This window comes from Propithecus coquereli, unplaced genomic scaffold (genome assembly GCF_000956105.1).
Source record: "Propithecus coquereli isolate 6110/MARCELLA unplaced genomic scaffold, Pcoq_1.0 Scaffold281, whole genome shotgun sequence".
Classification (NCBI taxonomy): domain Eukaryota; kingdom Metazoa; phylum Chordata; class Mammalia; order Primates; family Indriidae; genus Propithecus; species Propithecus coquereli.
This window is the reverse complement of record NW_012148408.1, coordinates 3,383,860-3,406,731: the sequence shown is the minus strand read 5'-3', so window position 1 is coordinate 3,406,731 and position 22,872 is coordinate 3,383,860. Positions and strand designations below refer to the sequence as shown.

Here is a 22,872-nt window from a genome sequence, read left to right as displayed (position 1 = left end):
TATATTTTTTTTTTTGCTAACACTGTTCACTGGCAAAACTCTCGATGTATGGGTGAAGAAATATATCTTATTATTGATTTGATCTCCATTTCTTTAACTGTAAGGAAGAATGAGACATATTTTCATGGAATTTATTTTGGTGTAACTAGTTGTATTCCTGGGGTTGCTGTAACAAATCACCACAAACTGGGGAGCTTAAAACAAAGAAATTTATTGTCTCACAGTTCTAAGGGCTAAGAAGTCCAAATTTAAGGTGTCAGCAGAGCCGTGCTCCACCTGAAACCTGCAGAAGAGAAATCCTTGCTTGCCTCTTCCCGGGGCTGGTGGTGGTCACCAGTCCTTGGTGTTCCTTGGCTCGTAGCCGTGTTCCCCCCGTTTCTTCCTGTCGTCCTGTAGTGTTCTCCCTGTCTGTCTGTATGTCGTATTTTCCTCTTTTTATTATGACACCAGTCATGTTGGATGAGTATGTGGATATGATGGATATCCATATAATAAAGGATAAGGATATAATATGGATATTATTACAATTTCATTTTGCTTTTCTCTACCTTTTTTTCTTGTCTCTATTTTCAGCAGTGTCTGTTCTCCTCTTCATGTCTTTTAGTATGATCTTCGTTGCTGTGTGTTTTTTTTTTCCTTCCATTTTTTTTCTTGGGCTCTACAAGCCTATGTCTTTAAAAAAAATGATTTTAAATAGATTTTTCTTTTTTTTTTTAAGCTATTTTCTTGGATATCTTGTTTCAGAGGGCCATATTTTCTTTACATTCTTTGCTTTCATACATAAATATTTTTTCATAATTTTTCTGCTTTATGACATACTTCTTTTCGGGGGGTATTCTTGATCTGCCTTTTGTCTTTCAGATTCTTTACCTACTTTTTTCTTGTAACATCTTATCATGGGCCCCATTCTGGTTCACTTCTCATTACCGTCATCTTTGAATAGGTGTAGTTAACTGCCGGGGCAGTTAGCTACTGAACAAACGTGCGCTGAGTTTGGTGGTCTGCTCATCCTTCGTTTTCTCCCCAGTGCGTGATCCTGAACTGGCAGGAAGCTTGCCTGACTAGCAAGCAAGGCCCCGAGACATGTGTGCCTGAGACTCCTGGGGGGTCTTTTAGCATTGCCTCTTTCATTGATCAAGATTATCTGCTGCAGAGCAGTTGCACTTACTTTTTCTCTTTTACCTCACCACTCTGACAGCCCACTTTTTTTTTTTTTTTTTTTTTGATTCAGAGTCTCACTCTGTTGCCCGCCTGGGCTAGAGTGCCGTGGCGTCAGCCTAGCTCACAGCAACCTCAAACTCCTGGGCTCAAGTGATCCTTCTGCCTCAGCCTCCCGAGTAGCTGGGACTACAGGCATGCGCCACCATGCCCGGCTAATTTTTTCTATATGTATTTTTTTAGTTGTCCAGATCATTTCTTTCTACTTTTTAGTAAAGACGGGGTCTCGCTCTTGCTCAGGCTGGTCTCGAACTCCTGACCTTGAGCGATCCACCTGCCTCGGCCTCCCAGAGTGCTAGGATTACAGGCGTGAGCCACCGTGCCCAGTCTGACAGCCTGCTTTTTGAAAAAATGTAATTTGTACTCCTTTCTGGTTTAACCCCACCTTGCAGCTAGCTGAAGTGTCAAATGGAACTAATTTTGTTCCAAAGCCACCTGCATGCAGAGACCTTGCCATTCTTAGCAAAAGATTTTTGATTTGGCTACTCGGGAACTGTGACCTACTTTTGGAGAACTCTGCTCCAGTGCCAGAGATTTGCAGAGGCATACACTTTTACCCACCTTCAACTAGGTCTGGTTTCCACAGCATTCCACGATCTTTCTTCAGAGAGTGTGCTTCAGAGTTGTCACTAGTTTTTTGTTTCATAGTAGGTGATTTTTTTTTCCTGTTTTTGTTTTGTTGTTCTCCCCGTTGATTTTCAGGGAGTAGAATAGAGCCAAGGAATCATTATTCTCCTTAAATGGGAGTCCCTTGGGTGGTATTTGAAGTTGATAATGGAATCAGCCCTAAAGAACTTGAAAACTTAGAGATCAGGAGAAAATGAGACTGAGAAGGGAAAACCAGAGAAGTAGGAGGAAAACCAGAGAATGTGGCCGCACAGAAGCCAAGAAAAGAATGTGTTGAGGGATTGGGAGTCAGTGTCAGATGCTGCTGAGAAACCAGGTAAGATGAGGACAGAAAATCAACTGATGAATTTAGCAGTTTCAATGGGAACTTACTTTGGGAAGTTTGATCAAGATTTATGGAAGTGCAGAAGTGGAAACCGACAGGAGTTGGTTGAGGAGATAATAAAAGGGGGGAAAATGGCATGTGTAGAGGGACATTTCTCCTGAGAAATATGAATGTTCATAGCAAATTAAAATTTCATTTGCATTGAAAAGGGAAAGAAGACAGGCTCAGTGTGATTAAGCAAGACCTATTCAGAAAGTATACATTCCTCATGAAATAAATGAGTAATACTTACATATGAATAAAGATTTTATTAAATACAATACCCAGTAGACCATTCACAGGGAACTTCCTCCTGACTATAATTGACTCCATGTATTTCCCAAAGCCAACCAAGGGTAACACTGAACTCTGTTACTGGGTGAATCTAACTTAGGAGCGTCAAGAGTACGTTTGAAATACAGTCATCTGAAATAAATTCCTTTTTCTCTTCTGCCTAGCTCAAAGTTAAATATCTTTTTGTCCTTTCTGTTCAGTAAGTTTCAAATTGAAATAACTCGAGTTTCTCTTTCCTCATTTCTACTATCACTCCCTCATTGAGCACCTTATTGACCTCTTTATCTTGTTTCCAGACACATCCAATTTAAATTTCCTCAGCCTGGTTTTCAAAACCCACCGTATCATATGAAATCTGAGTCCATGGTACTTTCCCAACTGCTCCCCACATCCCCTAACACGAGCTCTCTGCTCTGGCTGGGCCAGCCACCTTGCAGTTCTGCACACCCCACCCCTCCCTGCGGTGTCTCATGCTTCTCTGGAGGGCTATGCACGTTGTCTGCCCCATGACTGATCTGAAGGAGCTGCTTACTTCTTGACTTCCCATTGTAGATGGTCTTATATATAAGTGACATGTGCAAATTTACAAAATTACATTTTTTTAACAAAATAATGTTTCAGAATTCATGTACAATGAACTGTTGTTCTCCAAAGGCATTGCCTTTATATATTCTTCATTGCTACTCATTAATTGAAAACTTTTTAAAACCCATTTGTTTCATTTAGAAGCCAATGGAAATATCTGGCCCTTTCAATAAATATTTTTAAGCTCCTTAAGAAAATTAAGTTTTAAAAAATCAGCTGCTATTAAGCTATTTTAACCATTTGGGAAGTTCTAAAGAGGAAAAAAGTAAACAGAACAAAGACTATAAAACTGGTGTTGGAGATAGGGTATCAAGAATGACTTCATAGAGGAGCTGGTGCTTAGGCTTTTGGAGAATGAGTGGCAATCTGGCTATCACATGGGGGAAGAATGGATGAGGAAAAGGTATTCCAGGCAGAATGAATCTCATGGGCACAACCATGAAGGCATGGAGCCCTTGGGAACCGTCAATAGCTCATTAATGTGAGAGCAAGAGTCACAGAGACAGAGATGCGGGAAGGTTTCGGTGGGTGGCAGTGGTGTTGGTAGATAGGAGTCAAGCGAAGAGAAGCCTGGAGGCCAGACCCTATATGCCTTGTTTGTACGTTACTCTTAGGGTTCCTCATTCAAAGGGGTTTGTTGTGATAATCCTTGCCACTATAGTACATACTTTTATTATCTTCACTATCATACTGTGTTGTTATTATTTCTTTACAATACATATTTATTTACAATACTTCCCTGTTCTTTTCTCCCTTTAAAAAAATGTCGGGGTTAGGCCCAGGGTCTGACACAAAATGGATGTTGAATAAATATTTGAAAATGAATTATGAAAGTTTGTCGTAAAAGGTCTGCACACAGAGGTCATAGAAACACCTTCCTTTGTCTGATGTAAGAGGAGGTGTCATCCCATTTGTCATCAAGGATAATCACTGCAGTTCCTTCGGGAGGCAAACGGCGCAGGTGCCTACATTACCTTCGTGCTTAATTTACAAAGCAAATGGAAATCTTGAGTTGATGTTAAAGTGTATACTGGCACCATCTAGTGGTAATTTTAAGACCTAACCAAATCGAAAGTTTCACATTTGATAACCAAACTTAGAATTTCAAATAAAGTAAGCTTCTAATGTTTTGTAACTTGCTGGAGCATTGTATTTGTTATCATATTGCATTGAACCTTTGCCACTATCTTCAAGTTAATAGTTATGCATTCAATTATTTTATAAATACATGTATTTTAGTTGTATTTTACAAACATGGTGCCTAGAGGTTTTGATAAACAAAATATTTAATACTTGAAGTAAAATGGAATTTTGTTTAAAAATGATCTATTAGTAGTTCTAAAAATTACCCATTGAGAAAGAAAATACATTATTGAAGAAACCTGGAAACAGAACAATATTTTCATCTCATACATTATTTGCTGTGTCTCTTAGTCACAGAGTTCCAGGCTCATGAAGTCATTTTTTTCTAATGTCCTTCTGTGCCTTTTCTTATGTCTTCCTATTTGGACAGCATTTTTTAAAACTAAAGAATCTTATTCTTTTAATTTTTTTCCTTGGAGGTACCTATTGAGCATGTACTGCAAATTTTCAGGTTAAGCCAGAAAGACTTGGGTGGTGAATCTTAGCTTTTTATCATTTTTGTGGGTCTTTGAACATGTGTTATGTAGACATTTTGCTTGTGACTTGTAGTTGACTGACAGCTGAGGCAGGGATCAGATTATGATCACTGAATCCATTCCTCACGTGTAGGGGTTGTTGTGATCTCAGTAGCAATTATTAATAACAAAAACATTTATTAAGAATCTCCTTCATGTATAACATAATCGGAAGCATAAGATTAAATGCCTTTTTTTTTAAAAGGTACTTACCCAATGCTAGAGGGATAGAGGGGTACAGTTATCACCATTTTACAGGTGAAAAAGCTGACACGTGTGGACAGTAAGTAGCTTTCACAGATCTCACTGCTATTAAATTTGCGGTGTGAGCATTGAGATCCAGATGTGAAGGACTCCAAATCAGTGCTCTTAGCTACCATATAAACTTTCTAACAATTGAGAGAGGATGCATTGAAAGCTACGATAGAAAAGTACACAGAAAACCTTAAAGGGGTTAATAACTCTTATTTAAATACATACTAACTACTTGATAAAAATCTTGGTTTTAATTTATTATTGACATTATCAGCTTCTGTTTGTTTCCATTCCTAATTATAGCTGACAGCCTTCATTCCAGCCTTAAATTCCCAGGAAGTTTAAAATTCTTGCCTGCTGGTCCCAAATGCTTAGTTCTTCTGCTGCCCCACTGGCCATGCAGCAAGTGTGCTTGGAAATATGCTGTCTTTGGACCAGCATTTTGCCAGTCTGGGTACTTCCTTTGTTCAGCTTTTGGAAATGAGATATCCCTTGTGCTTCTTGGCAGGTGCAACATATTGGTGGCAACTGTTTGTTGTGTAGAAGCATCCAAGCTCTGGGACACATATGTTTATATGTGTGGATTACTGTGTAAAATAGTGGATATATGTGGGTTTTCTAAATTTTATGTTTAATTTTTTCTTTCAAAACGTAAGTACATAAATGTGCATGATTACAGTCATATCATATATATTGGGGCTTTTTACTCTCTTTTCTGTGTCCTGTGGCCTCCTCTCACCTGCCTCATTTCCCTCCATCCACGTCACCCTACTATGTGTATAAAAAGATGCATAAAACATAACATGTATTCTTACATGTTTTCCATGTGTACATATTCATTTATAAAATGTGTCCATTTGCAGATATACATACAAATACATATATGGGGTAGATTTTTTAACCTTTGTTTTATGGGGGAAAGGTGGTATTGTATTGTATATACTTAAAAAAATGCACATACCTTTCAACCAGTTATCTCATTCCTAAGAATCCATACCACAGAAATAAAAGTATCAATCTATAATATTGTATATCAAGAGTGTTTCTTGCAGTATTATGGAATCATTGAATAAATAGTGATGTAGCTACATGATGGGATTTTAGGTAGTCATTAAAAAAATAAATTTGATTTATGTCAGAAGTGTCTCCTCTCCCCTTCTCTCTGTTACGAGTTCAATTGTTTTTATTCATTGACTGACATTTTAGTGAGATTTCAAGAGGAAGAAGATTCTGTTTCTTTTCCTCCTTACAGCTGTGATGTTGTCTTCAACTATTCTTAGTTTTTCGCTCTTCTTACCTTTCTGTATGTTGGAAACAGGAAACCCCCAGCCTCCAACAAGTTGCATTCTTCCTTCTTTTCCCGGCTTTGAACCCCTATTGATCTTTTCTACCATCTGCATCTGAAGGGGCACAGCCTCAAACATCATCTCTAAAAGTTGACTCAGAACCGGTGAAATGTCAATTCAGAAATTGTCCCTGGGGTAGTTGGACTTGCTTGGAAATAAGAGACTCATAGGAAAGAAATAGCATTTCTCTATAACCGCAGCTACTTCCTCCTTTTCTTTTGCTCCTGTACAGATTTGAAAAGGGACGCATCTACACGTTCATTGGAGAAGTCGTTGTTTCTGTGAATCCTTACAAGTTGTTGAACATCTATGGAAGAGACACAATCGAGCAGTATAAAGGACGTGAGCTGTACGAGAGACCCCCCCATCTCTTTGCTATCGCTGATGCTGCTTACAAGGCTATGAAGAGGCGATCAAAAGACACTTGTATTGTGATATCAGGTATTTGGAGGGGGTCCCCTGTATTTCCAAGGTCAGTGTGTTTAACTTATTTGGTACTCAAGGATCCAAACAATTGATTACGCCTTTTTTTAAGGTTGGAAACCTGAGGAGTTTTATAGGAGAGAAAAAAGTGATGACCATTAAATGCCAAATTATTAAAATAATTTCTGATTACCGTCTAGTCTTGGTTCATTTACAAGTACGTCTTACACTTGGCTGACTCCTGGCCAGTTTGTAGACTAAGCAGACATAGAAAATGTTTTCTCCGGCCGGGCGCGCTGGCTCACGCCTGTAATCCTAGCACTCTGGGAGGCCGAGGCGGGCGGATTGTTTGAGCTCAGGAGTTCGAAACCAGCCTGAGCAAGAGCGAGACCCCGTCTCTACTAAAAATAGAAAGAAATTAATTGGACAACTAAAAATATGTAGAAAAAATTAGCCGGGCATGGTGGCGCATGCCTGTAGTCCCAGCTACTTGGGAGGCTGAGGCAGGAGGATCGCTTGAGCCCAGGAGTTTGAGGTTGCTGTGAGCTAGGATGATGCCACGGCACTCTAGCCCGGGCAACACAGTGAGACTCTGTCTCAAAAAAAAAAGAAAATGTTTTCTCCTATCTCAAACACATAAAAGTATTAGATGAATCATAACAAAAATTATTTTAAAAAATAGCAGACTGAAAGTAAGAAAATTAAATACTGAGGTGCTAAAAATGAAGGAAGAACACAAAATCAGACTGGTGCATGGGAGCTAGTGTTGCAGGGCCTGCAGATGCATGGGGGCCAGAGATAGGCGTTCAGAGCTGAGGGCTCAAGCTTTAAAGCCCAGAGTAGGGGAATAGGCTACAGACCCTGTGCATCTGAGAACTGGAGCTGAACTGTCTACATAAAGTTGAGACCTTCAGGGAGTCTCATGTGGTGAAATGGGACAAGAAGAATATCTGCCCACTGACCCAGGATGGCTGTTCCCAAACTGTGGAAATTTCTTTTGGTGCTAATGATACCTCACATTTGCATTAGTGGTTTTATGCTTTTAAAAACGCTTTTATGATCGTTATTCCATTTGGGTTATCAAAATACTGAGTGGTATGTAGACCACTTGTTTTTCTGTTTTATAGATAAGAATATTAAAGGTCAGAGGAATTAAGTAACTTTACTTAGTGTTGGAGTTAGAGAAGTATATCCTAGGGCTACATTTTATTGAGACAAATTACAAGAACAATATTTCCAGGTTTTAAAAGGGGAGAAAGAAAGCAATTATATGCATGTGTGAAGTAAAAGGAAAAGTCTCATCCCTTCGAATACCTCATTCCACCCAAATTCCAGCAGTAACAGCTCTTAACAGTTTAGTGTTTATCCTTTTATGCATTTTCTCTGCAAGTGTAAATGCATATAGTCACAAATGCATGTGTAATTACATTATAAATGTTTAATTATATTATAGAATATATTATGCTTGCTATTATATAGCTTGTTTTTCTATTTAACAATATATAGTGGACATCTTTTCATTAGGATACTTAGAGAGCTAGTGCATTCTCTTTAACAATTATGTATGTTCCATTAAGTAATGAAATCATGATTTATTTACACAATTCTCTACTGATGGGTATATTATTTCCAGCTATGACATACAGTGTAATCTATAGAAATATTTTTAAAACCTTTGAAGGTTATTATTATTATTATTATTATTCACATTAGTATTTTTTAGTATTTCCTTAGAAGCAATTTCTATGTGTGGAATTTTGGGGTCAGAAAGAATAAACATGTAAAAATTTTGATAGATACTTCTAAATTGCTCCCTTCCTCCCACCAATTATACCAATTGTCAATCTTTTTCTATGATATCTTGTGGCTGGAGTTTGCTGTTTTTTTCACTGAAGTTTCTCCAAAATTTTGAAAGAATTATTTTATCCCCTTTAAGATTAAAAGAAATTCTGCTATAGAAAATAAGGTTATATGACCTTAGCTGTATCCACTGTTTGAATCACTACCTTATTTCTTTTCTGCTAGACTTATGAGTCACTGCCAAGTATTAAAACTTCAGCCTTAGTTTATCATATTTTATCTCCTGATACTTTTTTCCTGAGTAAATCTTGATTTGTAGCCTACTCATTATTTTACTTCTATAATAGTTTTTATGTTTTTCAACATATTCAGATCTGCTAGAACCAATACTATATCAAAGCAGGATGAAATAACTCAAGAAAGTATAATATCTTAATGTAACACAAGGAATTTTAAAGGAATAAGCAACATCAAAATTCTAAATTATTCTGTTAAAAATTAGTTTCCTCTCGATTTAAATTATAACATTAATCCCTGCATAATTTTTATCCCCAGGGGAAAGTGGAGCTGGTAAAACGGAAGCCAGTAAGTACATTATGCAGTATATTGCAGCCATCACTAACCCTGGTCAGAGAGCAGAGGTTGAAAGGTAAGGGCAATCTAATAATGGGGAGAAATTCTGACTGGAGCTTCATTCTCTCTTTTTTTTTTAAGAGACAGTTTCTCCACTCTGTCACCCAGCCTGGAGTGCAGTGATATGATCATAGCTCACTGTAACCTCTAACTCCTGGGCTCAAGTGATCCTCTGACTTCAGCCTCCCGAGTAGCTGGGACTACAGGCACACGCCTCCATGCCTAGCTAATATTTTTTTATTTTTTCTAGAGATGGGGTCTTGCTATGTTGCCCAGGCTAGTCTCGAACTCCTGGCCTCAAATGATACACCCACCTCAGCCTCCCAAAGTGCTGGGATTACAAATGTGAGCCACCATCGTAGCCATCTTCTGTATAGACATGGCTAGGCCTAAACTCTGATATGTGTCGAGCATTTTGATGATTAAACTACTCTGATTATCTTATTGTATATTGTCTCTGTACTTTATGTCACTATATCTTTTTCTATATTTGTTTTTAATAGAAAAATACTACTATGGGAATCTTTGCCTAATTATAAGACAAAAAAATTACTCTGAAACGGGTGAAAGTGTCCCCATTCTGGTTTATAACTGCTGCCTTAGATGTGGCCAGCAGAACCATTATAATTTACACCGGTGGGTTTTATTGTTCAAGCTCTCACATGTTCCTCGCTCTTTCTAACACACCGAGTGAAGCGGGGCTCTGGAAAGCAGACCCATATCTTCCTTCCCATCATCATTACAACCAGAACCTACTGATACTGGAAGTTCTAAAAAGATTCATTTTCTAAAAGGGTTTCATGCCGTACCATGCTGCTGCTCACAATACGATGTGCAAGGGAGCTGGTCTGTCCTGTCCAGGGCCCAGCATTTAGGACAGTGCTGGCACATGGTATTTGCTTAATAAATATGTAAGGCATGAATGGATGGGTTTAAAAAACATGTGGCTGTAAAGCAGTATGGCTTGACTTTCTTATGCAGTGTGGCTTTTCTGAAGAGAAAAAAAGTATTTTCCTAATTGGCTACTTTGAAGCTTGGCATCGATTACTGAAGAGTCATACCTCATCTACACATGACAACCTTCAGTTTTATAAATAGACAGAAAGGATGCTGGGTTGATGTGAATGAAGAGAATTTAGACTCTACTACCCTACATGGGGTTTCTAATTTTCATCATAATTGGACTGGATTATGAGGCAAAGAGGCATTTTTCTTGATTGTAACATATCCCTGCTTCTGACTATGACTTTGCCATCTAACTTGATAAGGACAAGGATATGAGTAAGTTTTCTTAATTTCCTTAGAAGCTCAGGAGAGTAACTAGCTGAGAAGTAAATTAATTTTATTTCTGGTAGAGTAAGGTATGTGTAAATTTGCTCATCTTTCTCAAGCATATCTTACCATAAGCAGTTCTCTTCCCCACCCCATACACAATTTTGTTTTAAGAGACAGGGGTCTCACTCTGTCACCCAGGCTGGAGTGCAGTGGCATGATCATATATAGCTCACTGTAACCTCCAACTCCTGGGCTCAAGCAATCCTCCAGCTTCAGTGCCACCCCTCACCCTGCCACCCCTGAGTAGCTGGAATTACAGGCATGTGCCACCGCACGCTCCCTACTTTCTCTCCAGATATTTAAGCATTTACACGAACACACGTATGTGTACACTCACATGTACACACACATACACAAACACACCCAAGGATCCTGCAATGCTTATTATTTTGGAACTTGATTAACTTCATTAATATAGTCTAGACATCTTTCCATGTCAGTACATGTTGATGTACCTCATTCTTTTTAGCACCTGTATAGTGTTTCATTATATTGGGAAACAAAAATTTATTTTTATCTATCCACATTGGTGGACATTTGTTTGTATTTTGTTGATATTGCAAACAATGCTGCAGTCAGCATTTTTGTATAAATGTTTGCATGTGTTGTAGCAAACTCCAGTTTTTTAAAAGTCCTAGTCTCTAAAACTTTTACTAATGACTTTCATGTATCTGTGTTAAAAGAGTGAAGAATATGTTGCTGAAGTCCAACTGTGTTTTGGAAGCTTTTGGAAATGCCAAAACCAACCGTAATGATAACTCAAGCAGATTTGGAAAATACATGGATATCAACTTTGATTTCAAGGGGGACCCTATTGGTGGACATATCAATAACTACTTATTGGAGAAGGTAAAATGTGCTTTATTTTTGAGGGTAATGTTTATAAGTACTGACTGTTTTAAAAAATTATATTTATAGAATTTTTTTATTGCTTCAAAGTGGCTTTTAATCCTATTCTGCCTCCTTGATTCGCTTTCTATGATAAGATATTCTCCTCTTGTGTTCTTGTATTAGCACTTATAATATCAAGTTGGAAAAACTTGTAGATACAGATTTAAGTATATGTGTGTGTGCAGGGGGCGCTGGCATGAGTGTGTGCCAACTTCTGGGTAAGGTTTAACCAAAAACTAATCTCGGACTAATCAGTTCCCATCTTTTTATACATCACCATCTTTAATACATTTTAATTTTAATTTGATATCTCATTTTCCTCTAGTTTCTATTTGTTCACTGCTCCATAGTAACATATATGTATTTTATAATCTGACATCCTAATCATAAAGCATACTGTGTTTGGTCAGTGAAAATTTAGAATGTGTTTTTGTCTGCCTATATGAATGTTAAGCCCAATTTATAGAAGGTTCCAATTGAAACTTTCCTCTTGGGCCTGCCAGAGAGGTTGTGTCCTAACTCATCTTGATTATCACGGGGCGTGACTGGAAGAGAGCACATAGAGTTCATCCACCTCATTATTGCAGTTAAGCTTGTACTTTGCAGAGTTAAGTCTTCACCTTGAATCATACTCACGTCTAAGCTGACATACGTTCTGGGTTAAGGGTTTCCCACCCCAATTATGCTGTAGCATCCTTTATGGCAGTATAATGCAGCATAATCGTTATTTTTGTTTGTTATATTGAAGTGAGACTGTTAAGAAAATAAGTGTGTTATCAGAGTCAGTTGAAAAATGGCAGGAAATGCCAGGTATTATTAGTTTTTATTTCAAAATGTTTCATGGATTCACTTTTATGTACATATTCAATCAAAAGGATCCTTTTGAATAAACACACATTTCGAGTCCTCTCCTCATGGCAGTCTTTTTGGAGCCATCTAAGGCCAAGGTCCCTATGGATAATCTTGCTCAGCTGATTTTATTATAGGATATGAAGCATTGCTCTTTGAAATGCCAGCAGATGCTGGACAAGGGAATGTTGAGAATACTCTTCCCTAAGCATTCCTTCCTATTCTCCCCACTTCTTTTTTTTTTTTTTTTTTTTTGAGACACAGTCTCACTCTGTTGCCCGGGCTAGAGTGAGTGCCGTGGCATCAGCCTAGCTCACAGCAACCTCAAACTCCTGGGCTCAAGCGATCCTTCTGCCTCAGCCTCCCGAGTAGCTGGGACTATAGGCATGCGCCACCATGCCTGGCTAATTTTTTTTATATATTTTTAGTTGTCCAATTATTTCTTTCTATTTTTTAGTAGAGACGGGGTCTCGCTCTTGCTCAGGCTGGTCTCGAACTCCTGACCTTGAGTGATCCGCCCATCTTGGCCTCCCAGAGTGCTAGGATTACAGGCGTGAGCCACTGTGCCCGGCCCCCACTTCTAATCTTTACTCCCCACCAAATTCCATCTTTAAGCTCCAGGTTAAAAAAAATTCAGAATTGTTTCATTCTTTAGAAAGTTTAGGGATCTCTGTTTTAAGCAGTAAAAAGACTTATCAAAAAGTTGCACGGGAAACTCCATGGAGAAGACGTAGTCTTAGATGAGTACTATCCATGGAGTCTTTAGGATATTTAAATGCACTGTAGATACAGAATTCCCTGAGAAAGTGACTTCCGTTTTATTTTAGGGGAACATTTTCAGGTTAACCATTTAAATGTGTTTTTTTCTTAGTCTCGAGTGATTGTGCAACAGCCAGGAGAAAGAAGCTTTCATTCTTTCTATCAGGTTAGTAACCTCCTGTTATGCAGTCAATTGATCATTGCCTCAGTTGTGCAAGAAATGAATGTTTGTATCTTGGGCTTTCCCCTGTTCTATGCCTCCCTTGGCTCCATCGGCACCATGACACGCCACACATGCTTCTTAAGAGATTGGACAAGCATGACCGTTGTAAAGAGCTGGCAGGTGGTTAGCCAGGCAGGTGACTGCCTTGGTTGAGCATCACCCATGTTTCCCTGCAACGTGGATAAGTTTAATGACGGTGAAAGCTTTTGAAATTGTACAGCTTATAAATATGTTAAATTAATTTTGTTTTATTTTTAATTGAAATTGTTGTTCCCCTGTTTAGGAGTTCCAGAGATGGGAATACAAATTCAGTTTATTTTGCTCGTAGAGATTATAAAGCAATATGGTTACTTTTTAAAAATAACCAGGATTTATAAATTCAGGGGAGAATTGTCTTCTTTATCCCATCAAAGTTTAGAAAACAATTTGAATATCTCTTTTGGGAGTGCTTTTTTAAGGCAAAATCTTTTAAATAGCCCTCCTGTTGACAAGTCCTTACACTCGAGCAAGTTTGATACATTATTGTAATTTTTAAAGTTCAGAGTAATATAAACCAAGGCTAACAAATAAGGTAGGTGATCAAATTAAGCAATATTGTTTTGGATTTTTAAGAAGTAAAACTATAAATTAGTGAAATTGATTTCCTTGTGTAAACTGTGAAGGTGATAGAACAGTGACAGTACAATTAAATACAAATCAGTCGAGTTCGGTTTCTTCTAGGTAACTGCTTTAATAGGTATCATTCATTTGCATATACAAGTTCTGGTATATTTAGTTTAAAAATCAATTTTAAAAATCTGATAATTATACCTCTTAACTAAATAGAAACATACAGTTTAATATAGGGAATTTAAACAAAATGCCTTCCAAAGGTATGCCCTATCTGTCAATATTGTATTTGTGTTTTGTTAACAATTTGCCATGTTTTAAATAAACTGTTTTTCTGCCAAATATAAAAGAGTTCTGTTTGTTCCAAGAACCCCCAACTTTTTCCTAGTGCTTTTCTCACTTGGATGAAAGTATTAAAATTTGTCTTTATTCAGCACTACAGCCATAATTATCCCACTGTCCTTCTTTCCTGAGGTGTGCAGATTGATGAGGAAAAGCCGTTTGTTTCCAGTGTGAGTCAGCATTTGACCGTGTGCTGATGCCTCTTACTTGCGCGGCAATATTGACTTTTCCTAAATTCTGAAACACAGCTATATCCTGCCTATAATGAGGCTGCTAAGCAAGCGACCAACACAGAATGGAGGATCCTGTTTTACAAATGACCATACTCAAAACTGAAACTTTTTATCCCAGTTATCTTGTGAATGAGATGAGACTTTTTAAGTACTTTTCTTCATAACTACATAGCATTCTCCATAACTGATGAAATTGAGCCATTTACCTTCAATGTTAACAGAAAACCTTCTTCAAAGCTAGAAACAGGAAGGCCTAAATGAATGAAGCCCAGAGAATGAATAAAGGTTAGATTACCACTAAGTTAGAATATTTGGTTCCATGTATATTTTGCCAATTTATTTCTAATTAAATATTTTTCAGCTACTCCAGGGAGGTTCAGAGCAGATACTGCGTTCTCTGCATCTCCGGAAATCCCTTTCATCCTACAACTATATCCATGTGGGAGCTCAATTAAAGGTGAGAATTGCTCTTTGAGATTGCTCAGATATAGAATCAGACAATCAGAGAATCAGAAGGGACATTAAATAATTATCTGGTCAAGCCTGATGCCTTCAAGCAGATACATGTTTCTTCTGTTCTATTTTTAAAATTCTCAGGGACAGAGAGATTCAATACATTATTGAGTCAACAACCTTGCTTAATAACCCATCACTATATTTTATCACCATCTGACAGAAAAGAAAATTTTTTTCCCATGTTCAAGATTTTCTTTAATTTTTAATCCTATTCCTATTCCTTTTATTTTGACACTATAAAAAGATTGATAGGACTAGAATGTCTGCCTCCTAAGAAGATGTCTATGATTTGGCCAAAGGCAAGTTATTGAAAAGTGCTTTGATTCTCCATTCCCTGTTTGTTTTTTTTTTTTCCAAATGTTAATTTTGATGTATCCTAGAAATAGTTCTGTGACCCTTGAGGCATTTCTATTCAGCTTTCAAAATTTTCCATTTTTTCCCCTTGCCTTGCATGCAAGCGCTTGTGCACACATATGCAGACACATTTTTGCTCTTTTATTTCTAGTTTTCTGTCAGTCATTTTACAGCTAATCCTAATGATATAATACTACGTTGATGGTAGGTTATGAAACAAGGAGGGAAGGCATAGAACACAATATGGAGGGATACAGATCACAATATTAGTTTTTACTCTGGACGGTGAGATTATGGATATTTGTGTTCTGCTTTTCCATATTTAAAAATGTTTCTATAATAAAAAATGCATTGCCTTTGTAGTTGGGAGAGAAATAAAAGAAAATAGAAAAGAAAAGGACTAGGAGTAGGATTAAAAATTAAAAGAAAACATTGAACATGGAGAAAAAAACTTCTTTCTTGTGAGACAGTGATAAAATATAGTAATAGGTTATTAAGCAAGGTTGTTCATTCAATAATTATCATAGTGAAAGCCCAAAATAAAGATGAACCAAAAGGAAACAAAAATACACTAAATCTTACCATCCAGAGATAGTTGCTGATAATGATTTTTGTCTATATTTATAAATGGAATCATACAATAAATCTTGATTAAATAAACCTGCTTTCATTATATTATAATCTAATAACTAATATCTTCCCAAGCAAACAAATATAAATTAATATCGTAATTTTAATAACTATAAAATATTACACTGTATATATCTTAACTAGTCCTAAAATGTAGGAATCACGTACAATTAAGATATTTTGGGTTGCAGGCAAGAGAAGACTGGATTAAAAGTCTCCAAAAACAATAAGGAATTTAATTATCTCACCTAACAAGAAACCCTGAGAAACCCCAGTTCCAGAATTGGTTAACAGTGTTGCTTTAACAGTGTTGTTAGGGATCCTGGTGTTTTTTGTTCGTTTCCTCAACATAGCCACACTGAGTGGACTGACTTGTCCTCTTAGGCTGGCTTTCTTCACGTTCCCAAAATGGCATCAGCAGTTCCAGGAGTTACAAGTAGAGGAAATGTTCATGGCTTATGTCCCTTTATATGCTAGGGAAACCCCCCAGAACCCTCCCTTCACCTGTCCCCAACAAACACTTTCCCTCATGTCTTATTGATCAGAATGGTATCATGTGCCCGTGGCTAACTGCTCCCTTGGTAAGGGTAGTAAGACCACCATGATTAATGGAGATTTACCTCTTGGGGCAAGGTGGAGGCCAGTCATGAAGGACATGTACACTTAGAGAGGAATAAATAAGTCAGGGTTCTATCAGCAAGAAAGAAATGGGGTGGCGGCCAGGCGCGGTGGCTCACGCCTGTAATCCTAGCACTCTGGGAGGCCGAGGCGGGAGGATAGTTCGAGGTCAGGAGTTCAAGACCAGCCTGAGCAAGAACGAGACCCCGTCTCTACTAAAAATAGGAAGAAATTATCTGGACAACTAAAAATATATATATAGAAAAAATTAGCCAGGCATGGTGGCGCATGCCTGTAGTCCCAGCTACTCGGGAGGCTGAGGCAGAAGGATTGCTTGAGCCCAGGAGTTTGAGGTTGCTGTGAGCTAGGCTGACGCCACGGCACTCTAGCCCAGGCAACTAAGCGAGACTCTGTCTCCAAAAGAAATAAAAATAAATGGGGTGGGGAATGGGAATGGCTGTTAGGTGAACAGTCAACAATTCCCCCCAGCAGGACATTTAGATTTTTTTGTCCAGTTACTTTGCAATTTTAACACAGTTGCAGGGGTTTTTGGCGTTTTTTGTTTTTCGTTTTAAGACAGTCTTGCTCTGTCGCCCCAGGTAGAGTACAGTGGTGTCATTATAGCTCACGGCAACCTCAAACTCCTGGGCTCAAGCGATCCTCCTGCCTCAGCCTCCTGAGTAGCTGGGACTAAAGGCTTGTCCCAACACACCCAGCTACTTTTTTCTGTTTTTAGTAGAGATAGGGTCTTGCTATTGCTCAGGCTGGTCTTCAACTCCTGACCTCAAGCGATCCTCCCTCCTCGTCCTCCTAAGAGTGTTAGGATTACAGGGATGAGCCACCACACCTGGCCATGGTTGCAGTTTATAACAATAATCGTCTGATATTTATTGAGTTTTTTATCTACTAAGAACTAGGGAGATGCTTTATGTAAATTCTCATTCAATTCTCATAAATACCCCATAAGGAATATATTATTATGCCCACTTTATCCATGAGGAAATTGAGATTCAACAAGGTTAAGTATCTTGCCCAAGGTAAAAAACAAAATAAAACAAACCTGTTAGGTGGAGGAGCTTGCCTGGTTGTCTCCTGGACCCTAGAGGAACATGTTATCACCAGGCAGAGAGGTGCCCTCCTGGGCCCTTCCTCAGCAGGTGAGCGTCAGGCCAGGTCTCTGTGTCCAGACAAGAGGAGGAACTCACTAGGAAATTAGTAGTTAGGCCCTCTGTAGCTGCCACTTTGGGAAAACTAATATAAGCAGCTACCATTGCTTTATTGTGAATTTCTGTTTACACACTTGTATTTCCAATGTGATGGCCACAGCTCCTTAAGGCAGGCGATTCATCTTTGAATTCCGTGTACCAGTTAGAAGATCCGACCTACCAAACGTTTACCAAATGATTGAAAAAGTGGAGATCAAGTACCAGTCTATTTAATAGCTTACTGAAACATGGAGGCTGGCTGCTTTGCTTTTGAGGACCTGCTTTTCCTCACCTGGGAAATAAAACATCTGCTTATACAAGAGTGGGAGTATTGTTGCCAGCCTGTACACGACGGAGTGTGGAACAAAAAGCCATAAACGGCAGAGGCCAAGTGTTCTGAAGGTTCCCGTATTCAGTGTGTCCATTTGTGATCTCACATCCCATGCTTTTGCCTCCACTGATCATGGAGTGGCAACCAGCTTCTCGGAGCCCACTCAGGACTTGCTCCCTCGCTGAAAGTTCCAGAAAAGACCACAGTGCTTCTTTTGGGTGATGGCTTTCATACAATGTGGGCTTTGTATTAGATGCTGAATGGTGTTTCCACTCCTGAAATCATTTTTGTTTTCTCTGGATACTCATCATCCCCTCAAATGAATTACTGCAAAGGCAGCAAGACCTTCGCTAACCTTGAATTTAGTTTCGTAATTGTTGGATTTTGATGCTCATGTGAAATGTCTGTGACTTACGTTTTCCATTTTCATCCCTAGTGTTCGATCAATGATGCTGTGGAATTCAAAGTAGTAGCTGATGCCATGAAAGTCATTGGCTTCAAACCTGAGGAGATTCAAACAGTGTATAAAATTTTGGCGACTATTCTTCACTTGGTGAGTCGGGACACCTCCCAGAACATACCATCTTCCTGTGGAGACAGGAATGTAGTGAACATGTAACCTTACAAGACATGAGCAACAGCATTTATTCAAATCTGGAATAAAGATTGCCTTTCACTTTAATGTAGCAAGATTGACTTCTAAATGAATCAGAAATGTGCAGGATTATATGAAAAATATTGCATAGCAATATGAATGATAAATAAATGTTTCTGACTAGGAAGAATTAATTATAATTTGTCTCATCTCTTTGAAATAGTTTATAAATACAGTACAACAGTCCCTCTCAGAATCCAAACAGGAATTTTATTTTGTTTTTAACTTGACCTAATGATTCTAGAATTTACCTGGAACAATAAACATGTAAGAAGATCAAATAAAATGTATTAAAGAAGAGTAGTAGGGTAGGACAAAGGGAGGAGAAGGGGGCATGACTAATTCTACCAAATTTAAAATGATATAAAAGCTACAGTACTATAAACCTTGTACAAATACAGCCCCAGATCAACAGATTAATCAACAGATTCATCAATGTGCTGGATACTGGGTAGATGGTTAATAAATATTTATTGCTCTTGAATGAGTAGAATATAAGTAGACTCAAACACTTAGGGAAATTTAATATATTAATGTAAAAAAGGTGATATTTCAAATCAGGAGAAAAAGCTATTCAATAAATGTTGTTGGAGGAACTAAGTGTCTGAAAAAATAAAGTTAGATTCTTACTTTATGTCCCACAACCACATAAATTCTGGATGGATTAAAGTTTAAATGTTAGGGAAAAAAACTATAAAAGTATTAGAATACATCAAACACTCATAAAACCTTCAGAGTAGGAACAGTCTGACACCACAGAAAGAGAACCCCTAAGGCAAAAGATTCATCGATTTGACTACAAAAAGTATAAAACTTCTGTCAAAAATGTACACTGAAAATGAAAAGATAGGTGAGTGTCTGGAGAAAAGGAAAAAATAGGTGAAACACTAGGTGTTTATATGTTTTTACATGTAACATATTTAAAAAAATAGATATAAACAAGGTCACTTGAATTATATGTTAAATTGACCCATATATCCCTGACACAATGTTTCAGAATCTCTGTCTTGTTCTTTCACTTTCGATATAGGGAAATTTAAAATTTGTAGTAGATGGTGACACGCCTCTCATTGAGAACGACAAGGTTGTATCTATCATAGCAGAATTGCTGTCTACTAAGACAGACATGGTTGAGAAAGCCCTTCTTTACCGGACCGTGGCTACAGGCCGCGACATTATCGACAAGCAACACACGGAGCAAGAAGCCAGCTACGGCAGAGACGCCTTTGCCAAGGTGAGATTCGAACTCACCTTCTGTCAGCCTGTCTGGGCGACCTTCCGTTGATCCCAGTTGTGATTCCAGTGAAGTCTTGCGAGGATGTGTTCAGATGTTCCTTGAAAGTAGGTTAAGGCTTTTAAAAACCATGGTGATTCATTTTGGCCATCACAGTCTCAGTAAAACCTCCTGACATAAGCATCACTGCCAGGAAAGGTTCTGAGGAACACAGACGCCGGCTGGCTGTGGAGCAGGTGAGGCTTCGTCTCCAGGGCCCCCAGCGGGCTCCGGCCCGGTCAGGCCTTCCATGTGGCACTCAGTACCGCTTCACAGGAGTCCCCTTCGGGTTGACTGACTGAGCTCTGATCCATTCTTTTTTTTTTTCAAGTTGACAAATAATAATTGTATGTGTTTATGGGGTACAGCGTGATGTTTTGATACATGTATACATTGTGGAATAATCAAATCAGGCTAATTCACATATTCACCTTGCATACTTATCATTTCTTTATGAGAACGTTTAAAATCCACTCCTTCAGCAGTTTTGAAACATACATTATTATTAACGACAGTCCCACACTGTGTGACGCTCACCAGAACTTACTCCTCCTGTGTGCACCCTCTTACCAACATCTGCCCTTTCCCTGTCCACCTCCCCTGCCCCTCCAGCCTCTGGTGACCACTGTTCTACTCTCTGCTTCTATGAGTTTGGCTTTTTTAGATTCTGCATACAAGTCAGATCATGCGGTATTTGTCTTTCTGTGCCTGGCTGATTTCACTCAGCATAACGTCTGTGTCCCAAGTCTGTAGTGATGGTGCCACCGTTTATGGAACCATCTTCCTCTTGAGTCATTCCCTTTGTTTCCCTTTTTTGCCACTATAAGCAACGTACAAATCTTTGTCCATCTATCCTTATGCACCAATGTTCTTTTTCCCAGGAGTGAGCCTGCCCGCCCAAAGGCTATAATGATTTTAAACTTTAAATTTACTGATTTTATGGCTGTACTGTTATATCTCCTTGTTACTTTAATTTTTATTACTGCTGTTTTTGAGCATCTTTTCATATTTTTGTAAAGTTTTACAATATATTCTAAGAATTGCCTAGGTATATCTTTCATAGGTTTTTCTTTGGGGCTGTTACCTTTTTGTTGTCATTTTCTGTGAGTTTTTTGTATATCATAAACTTTAACCCTTTGTGTTAATGTTATCTGTGTGGCAAGTGTTGTATTTTCTCAAGTCTGTTTGTTGTTGTTTTGCTGGCTGATTAGACTACTATCTATTCCATTTTTTGCTCTTGTGAGTCTTAGGCTTGGTGTTTAGACTGGGGAGGAATTTGAATTCATCCTAAGTGCAATGGAGAGCTATCAAAGGATTTTAAGGAGGGGCAATTACATCAAGTTTGAATTTTTAAATGATCGCTCTGGCCTTAGTATGGAGAATCTTATCGGGAGTAGAGCAAGAGTGAAAGCAAAGAGACCAATTAAGGGGATATTTTATTAATCCAGGAGAGATGATGGCAGCTTGGACTAGGAAGGTAGCAGTGGAAATGGAGAGAGGAGAGTGATTTGAGATGGGCCATGTTGAGAAAATAAAGTCCATGGGACCTATTGCGTGGGGAGTGTGGGAATCAAGGATAATACCTTGACATGGTCGGGCTCTGGCCTGCCTCTCCCACCTTGTTTCATACCACATTCTTCATCCCAGGACATTAGTCTTCTCTCGGGCCTCTCAAGTTATCTTTATCCCTTCTCCTGCTAGCCACAGGGACTCTGCACATGCTGTTTCCTCTGCTTGGATTGCTTTTCTTTCCCCTCTTGCCGAGTTACCTCTTACTCATCCTCTGATCTCAGCCCAAGCATCACTTTCTCAGAGAAGCCTTCCTTGGCCTCCGTGAACACTGACTACATTAAATTCCCCTGAGAGCCCATGCATCTCTCCTTTCATGTGTATGTGTACATGTGTGGGTGTAGTGATTTTTCCTTCACTCTACTCTCTAAAGCTCCTTGGAGAAATGTTTCCTTACTCCTGTATCTCCAACAAACTATACATAGTAAGCACTCAGCAAATATTTGTTGAATGAATTAATTAATTACTTTGTTGAAAGAATTAATTCCTAAGTGTCTGGTGCCACTTATTTATGGCTAAAAGTAGGGTAGGAACAGTTTTCAGACATGGGAAGATGAGGAGTCCCAACAGAATGTAAGTCTGAAGTGCTGTGAGACACTAGGAGTCGCTGTGAGTCAGATACTCTAACATGTGAGTCAGGAGCTCTGGGTCCTGGGTCTGGGTTGAGAGAGTACATCTGGGAGTCATATTAGTATTATTTAATCCTGGGTGAGATGACTTGGTGTTAGAGAATGGAGAGAAAAGGACCTGGGGGAACTCCAATTTTTGGAGGTCATGTAGAGGATGAGACCCTACCACCAAAAAGGAGCAGCCAGTGAAACAAGAGGAAAATTAAGAAAGGATGGTATCATGAATCCCAGAGAGGAGAATATTCCAGAACAGAGTGGGAAGCCAGGTCAAGTGATGCTGAGAAGTGGAGGAAGAGGTTCACATAGAGGTGCAAGGAAGTGTCTGTGTAGAGGTACTGGGGGTCTTTGATGATCCATTTCAACGGAGTAATAGGATAAGCAAAGACTGGAGGGATGGAAGAGTAAAGGGGAAGTGAAGACTGGAGGCAGTGGGGAGGGGGAGAGAGTGGGCAGCTGCTGGGAGACGTTAAGGGAGGATTTTCTAAAGTTGTGACATTGCAGAGCACATGTGTGAATGTGTGTTAGCATGTGACACCTTTGTCCGTGTGTGACTTGGCATGTATATCCCTGTGCATTGGATGCGTGTTTGATTCTCAGGGAATTTCAAACTTTGGCCTTTTGTCTCAGATCTTTATTTTGCATTAGAAA

General features: G+C 38.7%; 1 protein-coding gene across 4 annotated transcripts in view; it reads left to right on the top strand.

Annotated features, from left to right (window-relative positions):
* MYO1D (myosin ID) overlaps positions 1-22,872 on the top strand; it is a 365,747-nt gene that overhangs the window by 80,686 nt on the left and 262,189 nt on the right. For all 4 annotated transcript variants that reach the window (XR_001137662.1, XM_012648320.1, XM_012648321.1 and 1 more), the window contains exons 2-8: positions 6,580-6,788; positions 9,126-9,219; positions 11,222-11,387; positions 13,150-13,203; positions 14,806-14,901; positions 18,535-18,651; positions 19,784-19,987. Coding sequence is in view for 3 of the 4 variants with exons in the window: in XM_012648320.1 (XP_012503774.1) it covers positions 6,580-6,788; positions 9,126-9,219; positions 11,222-11,387; positions 13,150-13,203; positions 14,806-14,901; positions 18,535-18,651; positions 19,784-19,987 (940 nt within the window). In the remaining variant the exon portion in view is untranslated. The remainder of the gene's footprint in view (positions 1-6,579; positions 6,789-9,125; positions 9,220-11,221; positions 11,388-13,149; positions 13,204-14,805; positions 14,902-18,534; positions 18,652-19,783; positions 19,988-22,872) is intronic.